This window comes from Grammomys surdaster, unplaced genomic scaffold (assembly GCF_004785775.1).
Source record: "Grammomys surdaster isolate TR1022 unplaced genomic scaffold, NIH_TR_1.0 141, whole genome shotgun sequence".
Taxonomy (NCBI): domain Eukaryota; kingdom Metazoa; phylum Chordata; class Mammalia; order Rodentia; family Muridae; genus Grammomys; species Grammomys surdaster.
In genome coordinates this window covers 8007497-8031399 of record NW_021604599.1, presented here as the reverse complement: position 1 = coordinate 8031399, position 23903 = coordinate 8007497, and the positions used below count along the sequence as shown (strand labels likewise).

Sequence of the window (23903 nt, the reverse complement as noted above, 5' to 3'; positions counted from 1 at the left end):
CATTTTCACATGGATGGGTGTTTTGCTTATATGCATGCCCGCTGCCCACAGAGTCCAGAAGAGGGTGTTGGATCCCTGGAACTGGAGCTACAGATGGTTGTGAGCCACTATGTTGAAGCTGGAAATCAAAACTGTGTCCTCTGGAAGTGTAACCAGTGGTTTTAACTGTAGCAGGATAATTTCTTGCTACTGCTATATTATTTGCAATAAGCATGGTGATTGGGAGGAGCTAATGTGAGAGGAGTGAGGAGAGGAGGAGGAGAAGGAAGATGGGGAGCTAGGAGAGAGGAGAGACGTATCCACCACGGAGAACTACGGATGCATCAAGAACAGTCCTGGGTAATAAATTTTATCTAAGGTTATGTATTGGGTAACAACTCTAATTGTGTGGGCATCTTGTTAATTGAGCATTTTCAAATATATGTACCAATTGGATAGCCATTAAGTATTAAGAGTCTTCATTCTATCGGGTACTGAGGGCATGGCGGGTATTCTGGGGTTCAGCCAAGCTTTGTGGAGACAGTATGGTAGACTAGCAGAGCCATCTCCCACGCTGGTGTCTCATGGGTGCCAGGGCTGGTGTTTCTGGCTGGCCGGAGCCTTGGTCTCGCAGATCTTGTTGTAGCTCATGTGGCCTCTGGCCACTTCCAGCTGTGGTGTGCTTGGCTCTGGCCATGGAACACGGCGGCCTGAGCTAAGCAGAGCTGCACTGCTGCTGGGATAGTCGGCCGATGTGGGGCATTTTTAATTACCCGCAACATTTAACTGCTGAGCCATTTCTCTTAACTCTGAATAAGTATCCAACTCTCTTTCTTCAGGACAAGGTCTGACTATGTAGTGCTAACTGTCCTAAAATTCTCTATGTAGACCAGGCTGGTCTCAGATTCATAGAGGTCTGCTTGCTTCTACCATTCCATGTGTGGTATTAAAGGCATGCACCCCAAAACCTGGATTACCTTCTTTTAGGAATTTCTTCAGCAATTAAAATGGGAGCATGGCTGTGCTGAATTCAAGGGGCTCAAAGGGAGAAGGAAGTGATGAGGAAGGAGTCTTAGGCTACCTGGCACACTGTGTGCTCTTCATTGCTACCTGACACACTGTGTGCTCTTCATTGCTACCTGGCACACTGTGCTCTCGATCTGCCATTGCTACATAACCCTTTATGGAACAATTGTGTTAATGAAGAAAATGAATCCAAGGAGTTAGTTTCATGAGCTATCATAATTCTACAGCAGGAGAAAAGGAAAAGCCCGGAGAATGTAGAATTAGGTTCCTCAGTGGGGACTCTCTGCCCTACACATTAGAGTGCTCAACCGGCCTTCCTCACCTGAGATCCGAGTGTGGCCAGGCTGGATGTGTGGGTATAGGTCCTTTCTCTCTCACAATAACGTGTGTCATTTACCCAGTTCTAGGGGAGATTCAGAAAGGCACAGCCTGAATAGCATAGCCCTTATTTTTTGGTGGTCTTGCTTAATGGTACTATCCATTTTCTAGCAAGCCTTGGCAAAGGTCCAGCCTGCACCATCAAGTCCTCTGCTCCGCCCAATAGTTCTCTAGTCAGCTAAACAGCCTTAATGGGCTTTCCAAGTCCATGTGGATAAATCTGTGTAAGTCTATTTCTGGATAGTATATGTATTAATCATCATCAGCCTTCAGCAGCTATCAGGATAATATCTGTATCTTTTCCCCCAAGAGGATTTGTACCCCCTTTTACCATATAAGATGCTAAGAGTTTTGGTCACTCGTATTTACAAATCAATACGATAAGGTACAAGCATCACCCGCTGGGGAATCCTTCCTTACCTTGAAATCACAGTTTCACAGAGCACTGTGCTCTAACCCGGTGCTTCACAGACCACAGAACAGTTGGAGCAGAGATGCAGCATTTATAAGTCACAGTGGGTCTCCAGACAGCCCTTCATTAATCCCACCAAGTACATTTCCCCTAAACTCAGTCTCCTCAGTCAAAATCCCATTTCGTCCACGATTTGAATAAGGCTTTCCTCGCTGGTTTCTGCATTAAGTCTAAATTTCATTTCCTTCTCAACTACCTTCCCCCGAGGGAGGAAGGAATGAATGTAAAAGTTCTCCTGTTATCTTATCAAAGGAAGCTGACAGAGACTATTATGAAAACCAGCAAAGATGTGTTAACAGACCTCAGGTCATTCCCTGATCATCCACCACTTCCTCAGAGATCCGGGGAGCCTGGGTCAGCACTGGGCCAGGCAAAGATGGGACTGTACACATCTTTGTGGATCTTCCTCGTATCTATGCTATTGGCAGGTAGCAGCTAGGGCTCCTGTAATTGAGATTATTTCGAAGAAAATCAGAGACATGCCCTTACCCGGCAGTCTCTCTGTAGTGTCTTCATAAGGGCATTGTATGTTTCTGTATCGAAATACAGCCCCTCGTGCATGTCCTGCAGGAAGTCCAGGTCCTTAAATGTGGGGTTGGGTTTCTCCCTCTCTTTTCGGGATGCTCTTCGCTTGTATGTGGAGCCTTTCAGGTCATAGGTCAAATGCATCCTCATGGCACGCGGCAGTACATTGTTCATCACCACAATGCGGATGTTGATGCCTCCTGACTGCATGCAATACAGCCCGTAGAATTTGGGCAGAAGAGTCCTTGGATTCTGGTTTAAATTCTTGAATGAAAAAAAAAAAAGAAAGAAAAAGAAAAAGAAAAAGAAAAAAGAGAAAAGTTTGTTCTGCTCCATTTTCACAAAGTAATTCTGCACTAAAAGTGAGTTTAGAAGCTAAAATGACTGAACACAGGAAGTGCTGTTAATGTCCACTGTAAAAAAAAATTCTAATTTACACTCCCTATACTTCCTGACCTCTCCTTCAAGTCTTCCTTTGTTCCTATAGAAATTTGATCCTTTTATGTCACACATACTTATATACTTGAATGTTTTTCTTTTTTAAGATTACATTATTACCTTATTTCCCTTTCTCCTTCCTTGCTCTAAATCCTCCCATGCACCCTCTCTTACTCTCTTTCAAACTTATAGCCTTTTTTTCTTTAATTCTCGTTATCTATATGTGTATGTGCTTGATACACATATAATATATAAATGTAACTTGATTAGTCTGTATTATGTGGCTTGTGTGTGTATGTTTGCAGGGTTGACTGGTATCAGATAACCAAATGTTTGCTGATTTTTTTTTTAAATCACATTTTCACTTATTTTTGTGCAAGCATGTAGGTGTACACATGCAAGAAAGCACAGGGGAGAGATCAAATGTTCCTGGAGGCTGGTTCTCTCTTTCTACTGCTTGGGTCCCAGGGACTGACCCCAGGCCATTGGGCTTGGAGGAAGGTGTCTGTGCCCAATGAGCCATCTCACTGTTCCTACAAACATTACTTTTATGCACCTAAGAGTTACACATGAGAGATGTGTTATTTTTTTTTTGAGACTGACTCAATTTGTTTAATATGATTACCTCCAGATGCAATGATCTTTCTCCTATAAGTGACACAATCTCATTCCTCTTCATGGCTGAAGAGACGTTCCACCGTATATGTGCACCGCCTTTTCCTTACCCACTCTGCTGTTGATACACAGCTAGAATGGATGGATGCACACGCAGCCCTGTTGTCTCAAATTTCCTTCTAAATCTGTTCTTGGAATAGCAACATTATTCTAAATTCACGGCAGCAAGAGTTGAATTAAACAAGCCCATAAATCTCAAAATTAGCTTCAACTAAACACAGGCAAGAACTGATGGGTACAGCTAGTGACTATTCTCTAAGGTAGCTAAAGAGAAAATTAATTCCTGGGGATAAGGGGTGAATCATCTAAAACATAATTCTGCTGGCAAGACTGTCTTCCTAACGGTGGGACCAATCTGCAAGCTTACCCGCAAGACAGTGCATTCCTATTATTCTCACCAGGAACAAATGCTGCAAGATGTCAGTACCTTTATAGATATTACAGTTTCGACGATCACTGGTTATTGTAGAGAGTTACTGTTCTTGATGCTTTTTAGCTACCTCAGCAATAACTCTGTGCTAGCATCATTGGCCCATTCTTCTGTGTTGCAATGCTGCTTGCAGTTCGTGATCCATCCTGGGTTTCTACAACTTTTGAAACCCTATATGGAATAAATATTTTCTCCTAGTATGTGGTCATTACAAATAAAGACAGACTGTCTTAGTTAGGGTTCCTATTGCTGTGAGGAAACATTCTGACCCGAGAAACTTAGGGAGGAAAGGATTTATTTGGCTTACACTTCTTTATCACAGCTCAGCATCAAAATCAGTGAGTGGGAACTCAGACAGGGCAGGAACCTGAAGGCAGGAGCTGATGCAGAGGCCATGTAGGGATGCTGCTTTCTGGCTTGCTCCTTGTGGGTTGCTTTGCCTGCCTTCTTATAGACCCCAGCACCAACAGCCCAGGGCTGGCCCCACCTACAATGGACTGGGCCCTCCCCCATCAATCACTAATTAAGAAAAGGCCTTACAGCTGGATCTTTAGGAGGCATTTTTCTCAATTGAAGTTGCCTCGTTTCAGATCTAGCTTATGTTAAGTTGACACAAAACTAGCCAGCACACATACACATTTTTGATGCATTTTAAGAGTAAGCGAGATATTTAAATAGCTTACTAAAGTGCATATAACAAAGACTGTGATATAATGGAGTAGAGAGATGGGTCAGTCAGTGGGTTAAGGCAGTTGTTGCCAAGCCTTGCAACATGAGTCTGACTCTCAACCCAGTACCATTGGCCCTGATTCTTCATCCAATCCCCCGATTTGAGGAAACAGCTGTTCTATTTCTTTATATTATTCTGTGTGATTACATTAACCTTATGCCTATTTTTGTTCTGTCCTTTGTTAGAATCACCTTTATCCATTTCTTTTTTCTTTCTTTCTTTTTTTTTTTTTTTTGGTTTTTCGAGACAGGGTTTCTCTGTGCAGCCCTGGCTGTCCTGGAACTCAGGCTGGCCTCGAACTCAGAAATCCACCTGTCTCTGCCTTCCAAGTGCTGGGATTAAAGGCGTGCGCCACCACTGCCCGGCTCCTTTATCCATTTCTTATGCTTTTGTTTAGCAAAATATTTTTTTTTCGTAGCTTAAGAATTTAAGCCTCTATTTCCTTCCAACTTTGTAATAATTTTTATCATTATACTTGGCCTTACTTCATAAGCAACAAATTTTATGTATGTGGTGAGAGATCTGAAATAGGAATATAATGTCCATGAAGTAGACAGCTAAATAGGCCTTCCCTGTTGAGTTTAAATCTGTCCTAAGGTAATAAAACACATTGACAAATACACATGGGTCTGCTTCTGGACTCTTCACTCGAACCATTGATTTATCTACTGAAATTGTAGTTATACAAGATGCAGCTTTAAAGGAATCTCATTTTCCTTACTTATTGTCTCTGTATGTGAGGTAGTGGGGATGTACATGCCATGATACATGTGTGGGGATCAGAGGACAACCTAGAGAAGAGAGTTTTCTCTTTTCAGCATGTTGGGTCCAGGGATCTGACTCAGGCTGCAAGGTTGGGTGGCAACTACCTTTACCCACTGAGGAATCTCATTGGTCCATCATACCACATCTGTGGCACACTGCCTACCACTTTATAGACTTTTAATACAGGTTATCCAGGCACTCTGTGTGTGTGTGTCTGTGTTCGTGTGTATGTGTGGTGCTTAGTATATACCTGTGAGTATGTGTATGTTTGCATGTAGGCACTTGTGTGTGTGCATGCATGTAAAGGCCATACGTCTATGCTATCTTCTTCCATCACTTTCTTTTCTACTTTGCATATTGAGGCAGGGTCTCCAACCTGGAGCTCATAGATTCTGCTAGTTTAGCCAGCCTGCTTAGTCTGTGGATCCTGCCTCCACCTCTCATACACCGGGATCAGGGATGGGCCCCCACGCTTGCTTGGCACTTACACTCACGTGGGGACAATAGGAATCTTTACACTAGCAAGTTCAAGAACAAGGTATGGCTTGTTACTGTTTCACATCGTTTTATATCTTTAAATAAAATTTTGTAGTTTTATTCAGTTCAGTCTCCTTTTAAAAAACCTTTTGTTAATGTTTTTAGAGAGCATACAAAGTAAGAAACATCACTGAGTTCTTCTTGGCTTTAATTGTTAAGTTGACACACCCGAGAGTCACCTGAAAGGAAAGCCTACAAAGATGAATTTTCTAGATCAGCTAGATGGGCCTGTTGCATGTCTTGATGTAGAAGGGCCCAGTCCACTGTGGGTGTTACCATCACTACGTAGGTGATCCTGGGCTGTATTAGAACGCTACTTAAGCATAAGCCTGTAAGTAAGCTAGCAAGCAACATTGGGTTCTTATTTCCAGGTTCCATCTTTGAGTTCCTACCCAGACTTCCTTCAGTGATGGATTTTGAGTAGAAGTGTAAGCCATCCATCCGTCTTCTCCTCTCCAAGTTGTTTGTTGCTCATATTCACACCCTCCCCTCCCCATCTCTGCTCTCCGGCTTTGCTATATAGCCCTAGCTTCTCTTTCAAGTCAGATGACATGAATACTTGCTTTGAAAGATTTAAGCACTTTCAAGCTTTTCTTATTACAATTGTTCCTGAACTGAATACTATTCTGAGGTTACATTCACTGTAATTTGTTTCCCAAAGAGAATCACAGCGTCTTCCTATGTGTTTATCTTATTTTTCTAATTATTGTCATCACAAGGGCCTTTCCCCCTTATATTCTCCTCCAGTGTCATCTATAGGACAGAATATAATAGGAATCTACCTGAACACAAATTGATCTTATATTTTGCAACTCAGAAGAACTCTTACTATTTCTAGAGATTTCTGGTTTATTTTCTTTAATTTTTATTTATGTGTAAGTATGCGGGGTCACACTGTGCATGTGTGTGGTCCCAGAGGCTGGAAGAGGTTGTCAAATCCTTGGAGTTGGAGTTATAAACAACTGAGTGCTGGGAGCATAGCTCAGGTCCTCTGGAAGAGCAGCAAGTGCTCTCAAGCAATGAGTCCGTCCTATCCCCAGCCCCTGACTTATTTTCTTGAAGTAATAATTTCTCATTTTTGATTGTGTCATGAGAACGTTGCATGTACTCTTCTTTGTTCTAGATACTTCTCACAAAGTCACTCTGAAATTCTAGCACAGGTGTGAGGAGGATCAATGATGGTTGGCCTCCTTCTCTTCTGTTATTTTCCGGGAGAGAACTCTTGCTCCCCAAGACTTTACATGGATCTCCCCTTCCCAACCCCTTTGAGTCAGGGTCTTATTCTGGAGTATAGGCTGACCTGGAATTACTGGCCTTGAACTTAAAGTAATTCTGCCTTAGTCCCACAAGTGCTTGATTAGAGGCCATCACATCTGGCTTCTATATACCTTTAGAAGTTGATAAATGTAGAACCTATGTGTGTCCTTTGTCCATCCATCCATCCATCCATCCATCTATCTATCTATCTATCTATCTATCTATCTATCTATCTATCTATCTATCTATCTATCTTGTTGGAGAAGGTAAGTGATTCGGGAGGGGTGGGCTCTGAGGTTTCCAAAGCCTACAGCTGCTGCTCCAGTGTCATGCCTGTCTGTGTCCCATCATGATGATCACGGACTGACCCTTTACAAGAGTAAGCAAGCTCTCAATGCTTTCTTTTATAAAGGGTTGCCTTGCTCATGGCATCTCTTCACAGCAATAGAAAGTAACCGAGATAACCTGTTTAACCTACGGTCCTGCATTCTGGCATGTAGTCTGTATGAAAAGCTGGTATAGATCAGGTGCTGGTGTATGGTGTCGGAGCTGGAATGTAGCCTCTGGAAGACTGACCTCAGCAGCTCTCTCTCCCTGAATCACTTACCTATGCCCTGGCAACAACTACAGTGCCTAAGAGGATTAAGGAGTTAATGGGAACAATACCCAAAGCCTTGCTTAACCAAAGGAGACAACTGATGAATGTCACCATGGGATAGCATGACCACTGCTGGGTGCAAAGAGCATTAACTCCTGTCTCTAGCACTAAAACTACACCACACAGACACTGTTTCCCAGCTTTTAAGGGCCGAGGGAGCAAAGGTTCAGCAGCCGCCTTACTGACCAGGCCTCAGCAAGGTGATGACTGAGCTACACAGAAACCTAGGACAGTGATTCAACAACAGCTATGCTTCACTGCTCAGTTCTCCATTTATGTCCTTTTCTCTTTTGATACAGGGTCTCTCCGTGTATTCCAGGCTGGCCTTGAAATTGCGATTTTTCCATCGTAGCTTTCCAAATGCTAGTTTAACAGGTGTGCATCACCATGTTTGGTTGTTACTTCTTAGAATTAAAAAATTACTATTATTACTAGCGTGTGTATATGTATATGATTTGTGCATATGTACATGCCACTATCAGAGGATGATTTTGTGGGGTTTGTCTCCTCCTACCATGAGAGTTCTGTGGACTGAGCTCAGTTTATCAGGCTTGTGTGGTTAATGCTTTCGCCCACTGAGCTATCTTGCTGGCCTCTGGTTATTGCTTCTTACAATCTATTGAGTGAAGGCTACAACATAGTCTAAACACACAGGAAACACACAGGAACAAAGCCCCTCAAAGGAAAATCATCGACTTAAGACAGAAACTATAGCTATGTGTAGCCCCTTACCATGTAATAGCCCGGCAGCAGCTTCTGCAGGAACTCCGCTTCCTTATGCTGAACGGTTTTGATAATAAATTCATCATCACTGGTCAAGAAAAACAAGGACCCACTGGCTCCAGGATTGGACAGTTCTATCAGAGGTTCACTGCAGATGGAGTACTGAAAAAAAAAACACAAAAATCATTTTATGCATGGATGCACGTATGTATTCATGCATGCATGTATGTATATACTTATTTATGTATTCACAGTGCTGAACTGAACCCAGGACCTTGTCAGGCTTAGTAAATGTTCTCCAATGAGCCATAATGCCCACTCTACTAAGCAAACATTTAGAGTAAACTTTTGGGGACAGGGAGAATGTGACTGGGAAAAGTGTTTACAACCATGGAGATCTGCATTTGCATCCCCAGCAGCCATGGATGAAACTGGGTGAGGCGGCTTACACCTATAATTCTGGTGCTGGGGTGTCTGAGACAGGAAGATCGATCCCCGGAGCTCCAAAGCCAACTAGTCTTGCTGAGTCAGCGAACTCCAGTTTAGCAAGAGGTCATGTCTCAAAATAAGATGGCGATTGAACAGTACAGGAAAACATCTGATATCAACTCTTGCTTACACACACACACACACACACACACACACACACACACAGCTGAACTTACATAACATGGATGTATCAAACACATACAAAATTAACAATATACTCTTTTTTTGAGATAGGGTCTCTCAGTGTACCCCAAGATGATCTCATATTGGTCATTCTCCTGCTTCCACTTTCTTACTCTGTGATTGTAGGCCTGTGCCACCACACTTTGGTAAAGTTTTAATGTTGTAAATGTGTGCATGTAGGCATGCATGTGTCAGTCAAAGGGCAAGCTTGGGTATACCATCCTTAAGAACCCTGCCCAGTTCTCTTGAGAGAATCTTGTGTTGGCCTGTAGCTTATTAAATTAATAAATTAACTAATCAGGTTAGACAAGCTGACCAGTAAGACACAGGGATGCCGTCTCTCCTCCCTCAGTTCTGGAATTACAAGAGTGTGTTCCTATGCTTTTAGAGGGGGTTTTGGGAGTTGAACTTAGGTTCCCATACTTTAGAAGCAAGCATTTACTGACTGAGCCATCGTCTTGGTCTGGCTAAAGTACTTTTAGTGTGTATGATGTTTCCATGAAGGATGACAAAGTAATACGCATAATTCCTCCATGCCCAGTGCCACATGACAGAATCAGGGGTCACCACATCTGTCTTGTGAGATGGTTAAATAGGAATGCAGCAGAAGGTGCTTTGTTTACAGCAATCCCTCAAAGGCCCAACTGAAGACCGAGTGCCCATGCATATACACCACTTCAACACAAAACCTCTGTCTTCTCTTTCCTCTGCTCTCCCACGCGATGCTGTCCACTGTCACTGCTTCAACAGAGGATGATGTGACATCTGCAGCTCAGGACTCCAGGGCTCCAAATGTGTCTAACATTGTAACTGACATCTCTACTTGGTTATAACTCAGTACTTTACAGGTGACAAGCATGAAATCAAATTTATTCTAAGGCTATGATTAAATTATATGGCTTTGCTGGGCATGACGCCAGGCACATGCCTTTAATCCCAGCAGAGACAGGTGGAGCTCTGTGAGTTCAAGGCAAACCTGCTCTACATAGCGAGTTCTACTAAATTGAAGGACCATGTCTCAAAAAAACAAGCAAGCAAGCAAGCAAACAAACAAACAAATTATATGGCTTTTGTTGTTCTAATGAGAATTTTTTTTTCCTTACCATGGCAGATCCAGCCATGAATTCCCACCACAACATCTGGCCCCCATCTTTTATCTTTTCTTTATTTCCTTATCTCCAAGGCTAAAACAGTATTTGTCTTGTTCTCCAAGCCAGAACCTTGGTGACTAGTCTTGACACTAGATATTTCCTCATTTGGATCCTAATGTTTGATTCTGCCCACCTTCTTCACATCATCTCCCCTGCCCATCCCCCTAGGTCAACGCTTTTATCAACTTCTGTCTGGTCTCTGTGACACATGCCTGGTCTCAACTGAAATTCTTATCCCCTTCAGTGTCTGCTTCTCTGGAAACCAGGGGTCTTTCCAACCTGACGTTGACCTTTCCTGCATCTTCCCATGGCTTCTGACAGCATGTTTATGACCATGAATGGCCCGTGCTACTTTCCAGCTGTCTTGTGCATCAGTCTCCCCCTGAAGGTCTATTCTCACCTTCTCAAAGGTGACAGCAACTCTTGACTTTGTATTTCTGCAGTGCTGGGGATGAAAACTGAATAGAAGAACTTAACACTAGGCTAGATTCTACTATTGAGCTACACTCCCAGCCTGAGATAAGGGTCTGGGTTCTGCATAAGGATAACCAGGTTCTTTTTCAGATTTTATTTTACTTTTATTTTATGTGTATGAGAGTTTTGTCTCTATGTATGGCTGTGCACCACATACATGCAGTACCTGTGGAGGCCAGAGAGGGTGACGGCTCTGCTGTGACTGCTGCTATAGGAGGCTGGGAGGAGCTAAGTGGGTGCTGAGCCCTACTTTCAGGCCCTCTGCAAGAGTGGTCAGTGCTCTTAACCACTGAGTTATCTTTCCTGGCCCTGGATAACCAGTTTCCCCCACACAATTAATAGAAGAAATAGCATTTTTTGCATTGTGTTTTCTTGACAGTGCTTCTCTTTCCCAGAACTACACTGTTGTGTTTAATACAGTGTCATAGCATAAAGAATGATACCGTCGAAGATGCAGGCAGCCAAAAACAAGGTTGAAAACTCCTCAGAGCTTTTGGTGAATATCTAGTTTCCCATCACAGAAAAGGAAGCAGGTGATGGGGGTGGGTGGGAGGGGTTGGAGGGAGAGATAGAGTCACAGAGACAGACAAAGAAAGAGAGACAGAGAGACAAAGACTAAATGAAATGACTGGAAATGACTAAAGGCAACTTGTACGTGTCACCTTTTATATTATTTTCCATTGGCAGCACCATACACAAGAAAAACACATTTGTGCAAGAAGAGAAAGAAGCAAGTGTTCATTTCCAATCTTTTGGCAACTCTCATATTTCAACCCCTCTCCACTGGCTTTTTGTTTTTTATGATATAAGGAAGGTCTTGTTATATAGCCAAGGCTGGCCTTTGAAGTCACAACCATCCTACCTCAGCCTTCCACATGCCGGCCATATCCAGTTGGTCTAGCTTTTGACACTCTAAGCATCAAAAGAACCTAAATCCTGTAAACCTGCCCCACCCCCACCCCTAAGCTGAGGAGAAGTTGGGAAAACAAAATAACCATTAGAATGTGGGCAAGAGATTTCTTTAGCCAAGATTAAGCAGAGGGCCCTCACCTAGTTACATGTGCAAAGTGGTCATATGGATGGGGGGGCAGTGGGGAGGGAGGGCAGTGGGGAGGGCATGAGTGGAATATCTGGTATTTGTAAGTCATAAGTTATGTGAGAACGAATGACTAAGCTGGAGGCTCAGGAAACCTCCCCCTTTAAAATAATCATAAAAATATCAGTGGGTGCTGTGGTATGGGCCTTTAGGAGTCAGAGGCAGGTGGGTCTCTTTGAGTTCAAGGCAAGTCTGGAGCATAGCAAACTCTAGGCTTCACAGTAAACCCCCCTCTCTTTCTCTCTCTCTCTCTACATACACACACACACACACACACACACACACACACACACACACACACACGTATGTATATGAAAGTAGCTAAAAGACTAAAGTGAATGTCCTTAAGACCCCAGGTAGAGTAATTTCTTATTATAACCATTTAAAGTTATTATTACATGATGATGTGACACCCAGCCTTCAGTGCACACTTTCTCAGGCACAGAAGAACTATCTCTACCCAGCATGTACTATGTGCACTTTAGAGATGCTCCCGTGAGGTGTTATCTCTAATACAATGAGGACATCCTGACAAGCAAGAAAGAGGTTGAGTCTACTGTTTGATCATGAATGTAAGACCCCAGTGCAGATCTCATAAAAATGAAGTCAGACCCCCAGACTCTCTACTTTCCGACTTCATCCCCTGCAATTCAATTGCCTATAGAATCTTCCCATGAGTAGAATTAAAAATTATGAGAGTACAAAATAAAGGAACAGAAAGGGCAAGTAGAGGAATCATGGGGCGATTTAAGAATCTGTCTAGAAACACGTACATGACCTGTACAAACTCAACTCAAAATCCTAGCATAGACTAAGGAGAGGGGCAAGGAGTCCCCACCACGAGCTAAGAAGCTATTGGCATGTGATCTCTGCTGGGAGAAGGACATTCAGTTTTCTTTAATGATGTGACCCCCTGGTAGGTCAACCACACTGCAGGGTGGACTCCATTCTAAAGAGCAGCTGGGCAGTACAACCTAAACTCAGTGGGAGTGGAGGGACTCAAAATTGGGCGAATAGGAAGGGGAGGGTGGTACTTATGGGGAGGAGTTGGGGAAGGGAGTGTATTAAAAATATTGTTTAAATCAAAAGAGAGAAAAATCTGTTTGGAAAACTCTAGATTCAGACTTAAATATCTCTGCGAATAAATTCTTAAAATTCTCTGTTAGCACTGATCTATTCTGGGAATGGCTTGATCATTAATGTGTCCAGTATGTAATTTATAAAACACTATCAACAGTCAAGTGTTTGGTCTGTTTTGGTAACATTTTTGAATTTACATTATGGATGGCACACTTATCAACGTGTAAGTGACTGAGATTATGATATTAGACAGGAATATGATTTCCACTCCAGAACCCTGGAGCTTCATTACCGTGTTCTTGGCAACTTCTCAAGGCTGATTTTAAAGGACAAACAAAAAGAATTGAATCAAGTCTCCCTGTGTGCTCCCGTGCTCTCGAAAGCTGTTCAAATGTATGCATCTTCTCATTCCAATCTTCCGCGAGGCCTCCCTGCTATACCCACTGGAAAGAAAGCATATCCCAACGGGGCTCTGCCAATGCAAACTAACACTGTAGACTTGAACCACGCGGCACTAATGGAACTCGCCCACTATTTCCCTGATGGTGTACAACACCCACTCTGCTTTCGCTCTTACTGCTGTAGATAAGCCTAAAAATTCCTTTGAGTAACTCTTGCGAGTTCCATTGGGCTTGTGGATACCTGGAGGGGAAGGAAAGAGCAAACAGCTTGTGGCTGCAGAGATGAACATGCCTGGGGCCTCTTGGGTGGGAGACGCTTGTCTAGGAACAAATAAGGAAGAGTTCACAGTGCTGCGCACTTGGAAAGCACTTCGCCCCACTGCCTCCCTGTCCAAATTACACATGCTCAGACCTGAAATGTGCACTCAACAAGCACGTGGTGAATTTTAATGAAACTGAGAACACAGACACAATAATTCTGGCAGAAATCTAGACATCACAGTACGAAATTAACAGGGATGCAATTTCAAATCTAGCTGTGTAGCTGGCAATCACTCATTAATGGTCTCTTCTCTCTTCCCCTACTTATAGCCACGTATCCTCACAGTGTGGGTGTCAACAGCCCCTACTAGACAGATGGCAGGACTTGGTATTTGTGTCACATCCTCTGTTTCTTTATAGAGACCTTTTGGAGACATACCCATTTATCTTCTATGCTTTATTTGAGCTTAACTTCCAAGATGTACCTCATGAGATGGATTGGACTTCTCAAGGCTGTGTTCTACAGAATGAACAGTCACCGTGGGATGAGTGGAGAGTGGCTACCTGGGAAGCAAGCTTGATGTCTGTGACTTTGTGGATGAGAAGTCTGACACTCGTGGAGAGGGTCTTCAGAACATCTGGAGACCAGGTAGGAAGATGAAGATCTTTTCATTGGTTTAGTCTGCAAGGCGTCTTTGTAAGTTCTCCTACTCTATGAAGAATACATCCTTTGGGCTTAAGGAATCATTAAGGAAATGTGAGTAAATGGTAGGAGAGGTTGTTCAGAAAAGAACTTTCCTAAAGAAAGCAACTGTGTGTGATCAGACAGGACCAGAGCGAGCTTGCTGGGCTGCGAAGCAATGGACACAGTAGGACCGAGAGGAGCAGTCATCTTGTCACATCATGCCCAGTGCGGTGACAGGTAGTTGTATTAGCAGTGCTGTGAACTGTTGTGGTCTCTCTTTGGCTGATCAGAAGTTAAATAATATCCAGAAGGAAAAGCCGTTTGCTTTTAGTGTGTGCCACAAGGGAGGAGAGTGATCTTGCCCTTTTCATTATGAAGGCCCACTGCGTTATCCTGAGAGATAGCAACCCTCAATGAAACCCAACAATCTTCATTCTTCTTTATATTTTATTTATATTGTAAGATACATTCAAATGTTAGTGACAAACGCTGCTGTACCATGTGCTTGAGTTAGTAGTGACAGGGACAGGGGCCAGGATTTGAGGGACAGATGGTGAGGCAAAAAGGAGGCACTGGGACTGTAAAGCCCTGAAAAGCAGTGCACCAGGATCTCACCAGAGTCTTACTGAGACCATCCAGAATGGGAGAGAAGTGAGTATAGCATCCTTTCTATGGTCCCGTTAAAAACAACTTTTAAAAAGCCACAAGGTACTAAACTGATTAAATTATTAGGTAAACAAAAGCTGTGTTGTGGCCCTCTGAATAGGAATGAGATAAACCCGAGGGTTACAGGCACATCACACACAGGCTGATGTATCTGTGCCTTCTGTTGTGTCGGAGGGAGGACAGAGAGAAGAAACAGCTGAGGTAGAGTATACATGTGAAAATACATTTAAAAAGACTTCAGGGCTGGGTGGCAGTGGCACATGCCTTTAGTGCCAGCACTCCAAAGGCAGAAGCAGGACAATCTCTGAGTTCAAGGCCAAGGTGGTCTTTAGATTGAGTTTGAGGACAGCCAGGGAGATGTATATGTATATGATGTATATGTATATATATGAGAGAGAGAGAGAGGCAGAGAGAGAGAGAGAGAGACAGAGACAGAGACAGAGACAGAGAGAGAGACAGAGACTGACTATAGGAAGAGACATGGAGAATAAAACTATTTAGCTTCTTTTGAATGTCATCTGAAATTACAGGCCGAGGTAAAATTGTGGGCCAAGGCAGGACTGGGATAAGACAAATAAAATAGAGGGAGCATTGGAGCAGAATCTAATCAGTAAAACTCACAAGTCTTTTCAATTAATTATAAGGTATCTGTTGGAATAATTACCTGAAGTGGTAATATTACAGTTATTTAAAAATTAGCCATCACAGCAGATTTTATAACTATCTGTTATGAGCTGTGGCATCAAATTGCATTTTTTAAGCCAAATATGTAAACATTATAAAACTTGGAACGTCCGCTATGTTCCCGAGGTTTCTAAGAGACAGGCACTTGTCACCGCTGCTGTTCAAGATAACATCAAGCATTTCACAGAAAGGAAAATGATAGGCTCTTACCAAGTAATCATCGGGCTTGATACCGAAGAGTTCTCGGAAGTACCGGAAGGCCAGTGGAGCATAGGTCTTAAACCTGAAGTCTGGGTAGTGATGCGCTGGGGTCAGATTGCTCCCTTCGCTGCAGTTCAAATATTCACGAAGGAGACAGAGACAAAGAACATCAGCATGCAGTTTTGATCTCAAAGTCTAACTCTATTAGTGTTGGGCCAATTTTATCCCTAGGGAAAAAATACCCTCTGTTCATGGGGGTCTTAAAGCTCCCTTCACAATAGCCAATGGTCCTTATGCTTGTGTAAAGTCACACTGACACGGTGACCACTCCACACAGGCATTGCCTGCTAATCATGAGGTGTGGTACACATTCGTCCTCCCTCCACTTTTTCTTCCTTGGAAAATTACCAATCTTCTCTAGTGAAACCACATTACAATGTTTTAATAAGACCTCGAGCTTAGTGTGGACCAATTAAAATAATTCTTGGCCATGAAGCTTGGATATTGGATAAATATCTGTAACTAGGAACATTTGAAATAATTAAAAAAGATTTATTTATTTTTATTATATGTGCTTGGGTGTTTTGCTAGAATGTATGTGTGTGTACCACACGTGTGAAGTGTCCTCAGAGACCAGATGAGGGTAATTGATCCCCTGGAACTGAAGTTAGTAAGTTGTGAGCTACCAGATGGGTTCCGGGAATTGAACCATGTCTTCCGGAAGAGCAGCCAGGTTCTTAGCTACTGAACCATTGGTACAGACCTCATGTGAAATAATTTTTAAAGTAGCCTATGATCTAGAGCAGTGGTTCTCAACCTTCCTAATACGGTGACCCTTTAATACAGTTTTTCATGTTGTGGTGACCCCAACCATAAAATTATTTTTGCTGCTACTTCATAATTGCAATTTTGCTACTGTTATGAATCATAACATAAATACCTGACATGTAGATGGTCTTAGGCAACCCTGTGAAAAGGTCATCTGACCTCCTCATAGGGGTCACAACCCACAGGTTGAGAACCACTGAGTAAAATCTGCCAATTTTCATCTTATCATGGTCTCAAAGCAGACTGCTCACAAACAGCTACCAGGCTGTTTCTTTCTTTGCAGTTAAAAAAATTAAAATGTATTATTATGATTTTGTGTGCACTTTTGTGCACACAAATTGTGTATATGTGTGTATGTGTGCCACAGCATGTATCTGAGGCATGTATACTTGTGGAGTCGGCTTTTCTTCTTCCATCTTTATGTGTGTTTAAGGGATGCAACTCTTGATGGCAGGATTGTGCAGTACACACCTTTACCAATGAAACCCTCTTGCTAGCCACTCCCTTTGGGGTTTTGAAACAGTTATTCACTTTGAAACTCAAGCTGGCCTGAAACTCACTATGTGGACCAAGCTGCCCTGTACCCATGATCTTCTTGCCTTAAACTCCCCAGTGCTGAGATGACAGGTGTGTGCAGCCATGTCCAACTTATAAATGGCTGTTGTTTCCCCTAAGCAAGCATGACTGAATATTCCTAATCATGTGTGATGACCTGCCAACACAGCCAAATATTTCCTCAGTCCACATTTTGTAATTTATGATGGGAAATGCATCCATCTGTAGGTCTCCTGGGATGAGTTCAGGATTTATGGGACATGTAATAATTTATAAATGTCAGCCATGTAGACATAAGAGTTAAAAGCAAAGAGTCAGTGTGAACTCTGACCTCCTTCCTCTCAGTTGTGAGCAAGCAGAAACAATCGCAATGCTTGCTTGGAAGGAGGCTTTCAGTGGGCTCAGGGTCTGGCCTATTCTTGATTTCTTAGGCCCCTGCTTATTGCTTTCTTTTTCATACCATCAAAGCTATCAGGGCAGGTTTCCTTTAACAGTCAGAGCTAAGATGAAATGCCCATGTCTCTTTCATTGTTGAGAACCACTTGAGTAAAATCTGCCAATTTTCATCTTATCATGGTCTCAAAGCAGACTGCTCACAAACAGCTACGGGGGGCGGGGGTGGGGGATACTTCATGCTTTGGCTGGGAACTCCAAGCAGTAAGCCGGATGCTGCAGTTACAATGCTGAGTTATTTTGCTTTGCTTTTGGTGCATTCTGAGCTTCTCGTGTTGCTCACCTTGGCTTCCACTAATTAAGACATTTTCTAAGGAATAGTTCCTTGATTACTATGTTCAGGTCCCACATGGTATCAAATGGATAGTCTTAGGTTTCCTTGGAAATGAGACACAGACACACACATACACACACACACAGACCCACACAGACACACACACACACAAATATGTGCATGTATAGCAGTGTACCTTCAGGTAGAAGACATGAACACTGTTCCCTTTAAAAATACGTTTTCAGTGTTGTGTGTGGTATATGTACTTGTTAGTGTGGGTGTGTACACATGTAAGTGTGTGCATGTGCACACGTGCATGCAGAGGTCAAAGGCTCATTGCTCTCCCCTTTATCTGAGACAAGGTCACTGTGTCTCTAATCACAAGAGACTGTGTTTGGCCAGGTAATTATTTGTAAGGATGGAATGATGTTGTTTTTTTTTTTTAATAATTTATTTATTTTTTTCTCAAATTGTAATTCATTCACACAGGGGTTATAAACACAGAAAGGCAGGATGTGGGGAAGGGGATGACACTGGAGTGTGGGTGTTCGGGGGGCAATACAGATATCTTTCAGAACCAGGTATCGGCTGGGTGAGGGTTCAGGGGACAGGTCACTATGACTCTGCCTATGATTCACTTGTCCTTATCTAAGTTGGTATTATCTGCCAAGGCTACCTATTTATAAGGTCACTATGACTCTGTCTATGATACACTTGTCCTTATCTAAGTTGGTATTATCTGCCAAGGCTACCTATTTACTAGGTCTATGACTACTCAGGCTGGTAAATTTCCATAAAAGCTGCCTGTTTACAATAGCTTATAGCCATCTGTTTCACTGTTTTTCCACAGAGACCCAAGAACATCAAACAGCTAGAGACTGACATCACTAGCTGTCTGAAGAGACCTCCAAAAATCGCAAAGATCCTTTTGGACTTGATTTACTCTATTACAATAGAAAAGGCTGTGTACAGCTCTTGACTGTGTACAGCCCTTAAAGAAGAATGTTGCCTTTACATAGACAAGACAGGGAGGGCTAAAGAGAGCATGAAATAGGTCAGCGAAGGCCCTGAGAAAAATCAGAGAGAGAAAGAGACAGATGAATGCTGGTACAAGAATTGGTTTTCAGCCTCTCCAAGGTTGTCAACCTTACCCCCTCCCATCTTGGGACTATTATTTGGGTTCTTTTTGCTTATTTCTGCTGGTCCCTGGGGTTCAAATAGGCTGACTAACTCTGTGAAACAACAGATAAATAATTTGGTAGCAAAACCTATTCAGATACATTATCATAAGTTAGCTATGGAGGACCTCGAGACTCAAGATGAGGTTGTTACTTTATACAGGGTGTTCCCGAAACCCATCTCCACCCAACCTAAAAGAGGACACTTCTGCCCCTAGACCAATCAGAGAGGGGCCACCCAGAACCTCCTCTGACTGGCAATCTGAATTCTTGCTTAGGTTGCAAGGCTAGGCACTGCAAGGAAATATAAATAAAAGTTAAAAATATCGCTCTGGGTTCCCTGAGGGACAAGCCTGACTGCATAGGGGTTGATGTCAAAAGTATCCCCTCTCCAGGAAAAAGACATCGGGATGGGTATGGCCCTCATGCCTCACTGGAGAACCACAGGGGGACCAGAGCCATTACAAGGTCCCCTTCAATTACTGGAGGTCAGGCCTCTATCCCTGTCTTCGAAAGATTAGAATTGCCACAGCCCTTCTATACTTAGAGAAGGGAGGAGATGTCAGGGGCAGCCCTGCTTACACACTGAAGGCCTAAAATCAGCCATAGGCCCAAAATCAGCAATAGACCTGTCATACATGTATACTAACACCAAGTCTTGGGTCTCTGTGGAATGATATTTAAGCTTTACTTTCAGCTTTTGAAACATAACTGCCAGACTAGAGCTTACTTACCGATACTATTTCCTACAAAAGAGAAGAAAAGGGCAGCACAGGTAATTTTTTTTTATGGGCAAAGAGGCTAGAAATACTTCTCCAGAGCTGTGTGACTGTGGGATAGAGGACAGCGAAGCTTTGGGACCAGTCACACTGGGGTCACGCCCTAGTTTTACCATTTACGTGTGAGTTAAGTGACTTAAGATCTTAGGTTATTAATTATTTCATATGCCAGTGGGATTTTGTTTTTTCTTTTTTCTTTCTTTTTTGCAAATATGAAAGTTATTAAAAGTAAGATAGCCATTATGGTGGTGAACACCTTTAATCCCAGCACTCCAGATGCAAATGCAGGCAGGTCCTTGTGAGTTTGAGGCCAGCCTGGTCTATATAGTCAATTCCAGGACAGCCAAAGCTACACAGTGAGACCCTGTCTCAAAAAATTAAGAGTAAGCTTGTATCATATATGGTATATTAATATTATACATTGTCCACTACATAAACAAAGCCATGCTTGGTTAGCTGTTACCTAAAGCTTGCTTTTAAATGCCACCTCAAGTTCATGGTCATGTGGTATAAATGTTACAAAAATGTTCTTCCTTCTCTATCTGACCAGTAATGAAAACTCGTCAGGGTGCTGAATGCTCACAATTCTTTTACTTATCCACTTTGATTTTGGAAGACCATGTTATCAGAAAGACTGGACAGGGACTGTTATATTTTTCTTAAACCTTAAATGTCTGGGCCTTTGCCCATTTCCAAAATGAAATGATCTGCAGAATAAATACGTGATATCTAAAAATAGCTTTGAGTGATTTCAAAATAATAAAAAGGAACACAATGCATTTGGTTGCTAAGGGAAACCAATTCTGTTGCTTCAGCATGGAAATAAATTAAAACAGCTCTTTTAGGGCCTGGATTGATGGCTCAGTGCTTAAAAACACGAGCTGCTATTACAGAGGACCCAGATCTGACTTCTTATACCAACATGATGGTTCACAACCATCTCTAACACAAGCTTTAAGGCATCTGATGTCCCCTTCTTCAGCCTCTGAGGGCATTAGGCATACCAGTAGTGCACACAGATATTCGTGGGAAAAATGCAAACACATATGAAATACTGTTAAAAAAATAAATTAAACAGTGTGTCACATCAAGCAATCAGTTCTCTAGAACTGAGGTAAACTTGTGTTTTAGAGACACCAGAGACCTCAGAGTGCTTCAGTTGCTTACAACCAGAGCCTGTCCTGGCCATCTACCCTGACTCACATTCTCAGATGAGCTCAGAAACGTGGGGACGGGGAGAAGTATTTGATACATTCACATACACACACATATATACCATCAGTGTATGAATTGTTATTTATTTGTTTGTTTGTTTGTTTGTTTCACGATAGGGTCTTTATACACAGCTTTGACTGTCCTGAAATGTACTATGTAGATCAGGCTGGCCTCTAACTCAGAGATTCACCTGTCTCTGCCTTCCAGTTGTTGGGATTAAAGGTGTGTACCATTACACCTGGCTATGAATTTCATACACAAACACACACACACACACACGTCTCTGTGTGTGTATATATGTATATAATGTTATGTACATATAGGTATATAATGTATATATACAACTATGAAATCAAAGTCACAATCAAGATTCTTAATGTATGCATTGCTTTGTGGAAAACTCTGGCTGTTATGATAACTAGGATATTATTCTTGGTAGGAGGCACCATCCTACCCAAGGAATTATGTAATCTGAAACAACACCTGCCATGAGAAACCCGTGAGACACTATCCTTTGCTAAGCTCATGAAGAAATTGAATCCAGGCAAGGAAAGCAGGGAAAAGTAACATAAATCCATTTGTCTTCATGTAAATGTATCAAGAATGCACAATGGATATTTATTTTTTTTTTAAATTAGTTATACTACTTTTTAAAAAAAGAACTAAAGAAACGTACTATAATGTCGCATTGACATTTATAAGTTGCAAGACTCTAAAGTGGTATATTTAAGTGTGGCAGTAGATTTCTCTAAGTAAGGGATGACTGGATAGCCTGCTTCCCCAGTGGTGTGTCTGGTCTGCTGTTCGTGGGGACAATAACCTGAAGAACAAAGATGAAAGTCTAGGTGTTTACGACTTTAGCTTCCTACTCAAAATGGTGGAAAAGCCATCATTTTCTCTTCCCCATGAAGATGTTAAAGGCTTATAACAAATTCCCCAAGAGCAAAAGGGGCAAACATACAGCTGGGACTCTGCAGGGTACTTTTCATGACCACAGATTTAACCAGTTATGGATCAAAAATAGTGCTAAAAGATCCCATCTCTATTGAACAAACTAGATTTTTTTGGTCATTATTTCCTGAATGGCACAGAAGGCAACTATCACAGTGTGGTAGGATAGCATGAGCAACCTAGAGGCGCTATGAATAAGGGGTAGAGCTGGTTAGATGGCTCAGTGGGCAAAGCCACTTGCTGACAAGCCTAAAGACCCGCGTTTGATCCCCAAAACCTACATGGTAGAAAGACAGAACCAACTCCTTCATGGTAGATGTGAATTATTCACACTCAATATGAAAGTATACAGGAGAATGTGTGCAGGTCATACGCCAGTTGTGTGTGTGTGTATATATGTGTGTGTGTGAGACCTATGCTTGGGGATGTTGGAACACACCCCCGGGGCACTGAGGGCTGATTATTATCAGGAGCTGCCTTTAATTATCAGGAGCTGACTGACAAGACCAAGCTCAGTCATAAACAACAAAATGGCTCATTTTGAACACATAAGTGTGTCTGAAAAGTCGATCCTCATAGCCATAAAGACAAAGCAAGCATCTCCAAGAAGAATGTCTTTATTTGTAAGCTCATTTTCTTTGAAAAATCTTGAAAATATGGTGACATTTCAACTGAACAAAGAATCTTTTTCTGTAATAGTAGAATTGGCTTTAATATTTTTACTTATTAGGGCAATTGTAGACACAACATAGAGACACTTTAAGTGTGCACTCTTGTCACTGTTATCCATCTCCACACGCATTTGTTTTAAAAAAATTTCTGTTACATTTATTTTGTGTGTGCACCCGCGTGTGCATCCATATGCATGCACGGATGGCACAGTGTGAGGATAGGTCAGAGAATAACGTGTGAACTTCTCTTCCTCCCATGTGAGTTCTGGGGAATCAAACTCAGGCAGTCAGGCTTGAAGGCAAGCGCCTTACCCACTGAGCCATCTCACCAGCCCATCTATTTGATTTTAAGCAGTTTATGTTTTTTTCTTCCCCAGACTGATAAATGTATGAATAACTTTGGCGTTTTTGCAAACACGGTGTCAAAATGGCAGCATCATCTCAATTTGTTTTTCCATGGAGAAAATTTAAGTCAAAGTTATCAAGACAAAACATATTGACTTAATTCAGATGCAAGGCCATTTGTGGTCCTTCCAGTCCATTCTTTAATTAACTACTTATCTTTTGAAAGATTTGTTTTATTTTATATGTATGAATGTCTACCTGTATGCATGTATGTAGATTATGTACATGCCTGGTGCCCCTGGAGACCAAAAGATGTAGAATCCCCTGGGACTAGAGTTTTAGACTGTATGGACGGTGATATGGGTGCTGGCAACTGAACACAGGTCCTCTGCAAGAGCAGCTAGTGATTTTTATTTTCTGGAAACAGGGTTTGTCTGTGTAGTCCTGGTTGTCCTGTAACTTTCTCTGCATATCAGGCTGGCCTTGAACTCAGAGATCCATCTGCCTCTGCCCCCTGAGTGATGGCATCAAAGGCAGATGCTGCCACCCCACCCCACTCCCACCCTCATCCTATGCACCGGTGCTCTTAACTTCTAAGTCATCTCTCCAGCTCCGGCTGATTCTTTTAAGTTTGGCATAGCAAAAACAAAACAAAACAAAACAAAACAAAACAAAACAAAACAAAACAAA

The 23903-nt window shown here is 42.3% G+C and overlaps 1 protein-coding gene across 2 annotated transcripts in view; it reads right to left on the bottom strand.

The window, feature by feature from the left end:
• The window catches only part of Pip5k1b (phosphatidylinositol-4-phosphate 5-kinase type 1 beta), a 260298-nt gene that overhangs the window by 75095 nt on the left and 161300 nt on the right, over positions 1-23903 (bottom strand). For both annotated transcript variants that reach the window (XM_028764088.1, XM_028764089.1), the window contains 3 exons: positions 15974-16091; positions 8603-8755; positions 2345-2644 (listed from right to left, as the gene is read on the bottom strand). In XM_028764088.1, coding sequence (XP_028619921.1) covers positions 2345-2644; positions 8603-8755; positions 15974-16091 — 571 coding nt within the window. The remainder of the gene's footprint in view (positions 1-2344; positions 2645-8602; positions 8756-15973; positions 16092-23903) is intronic.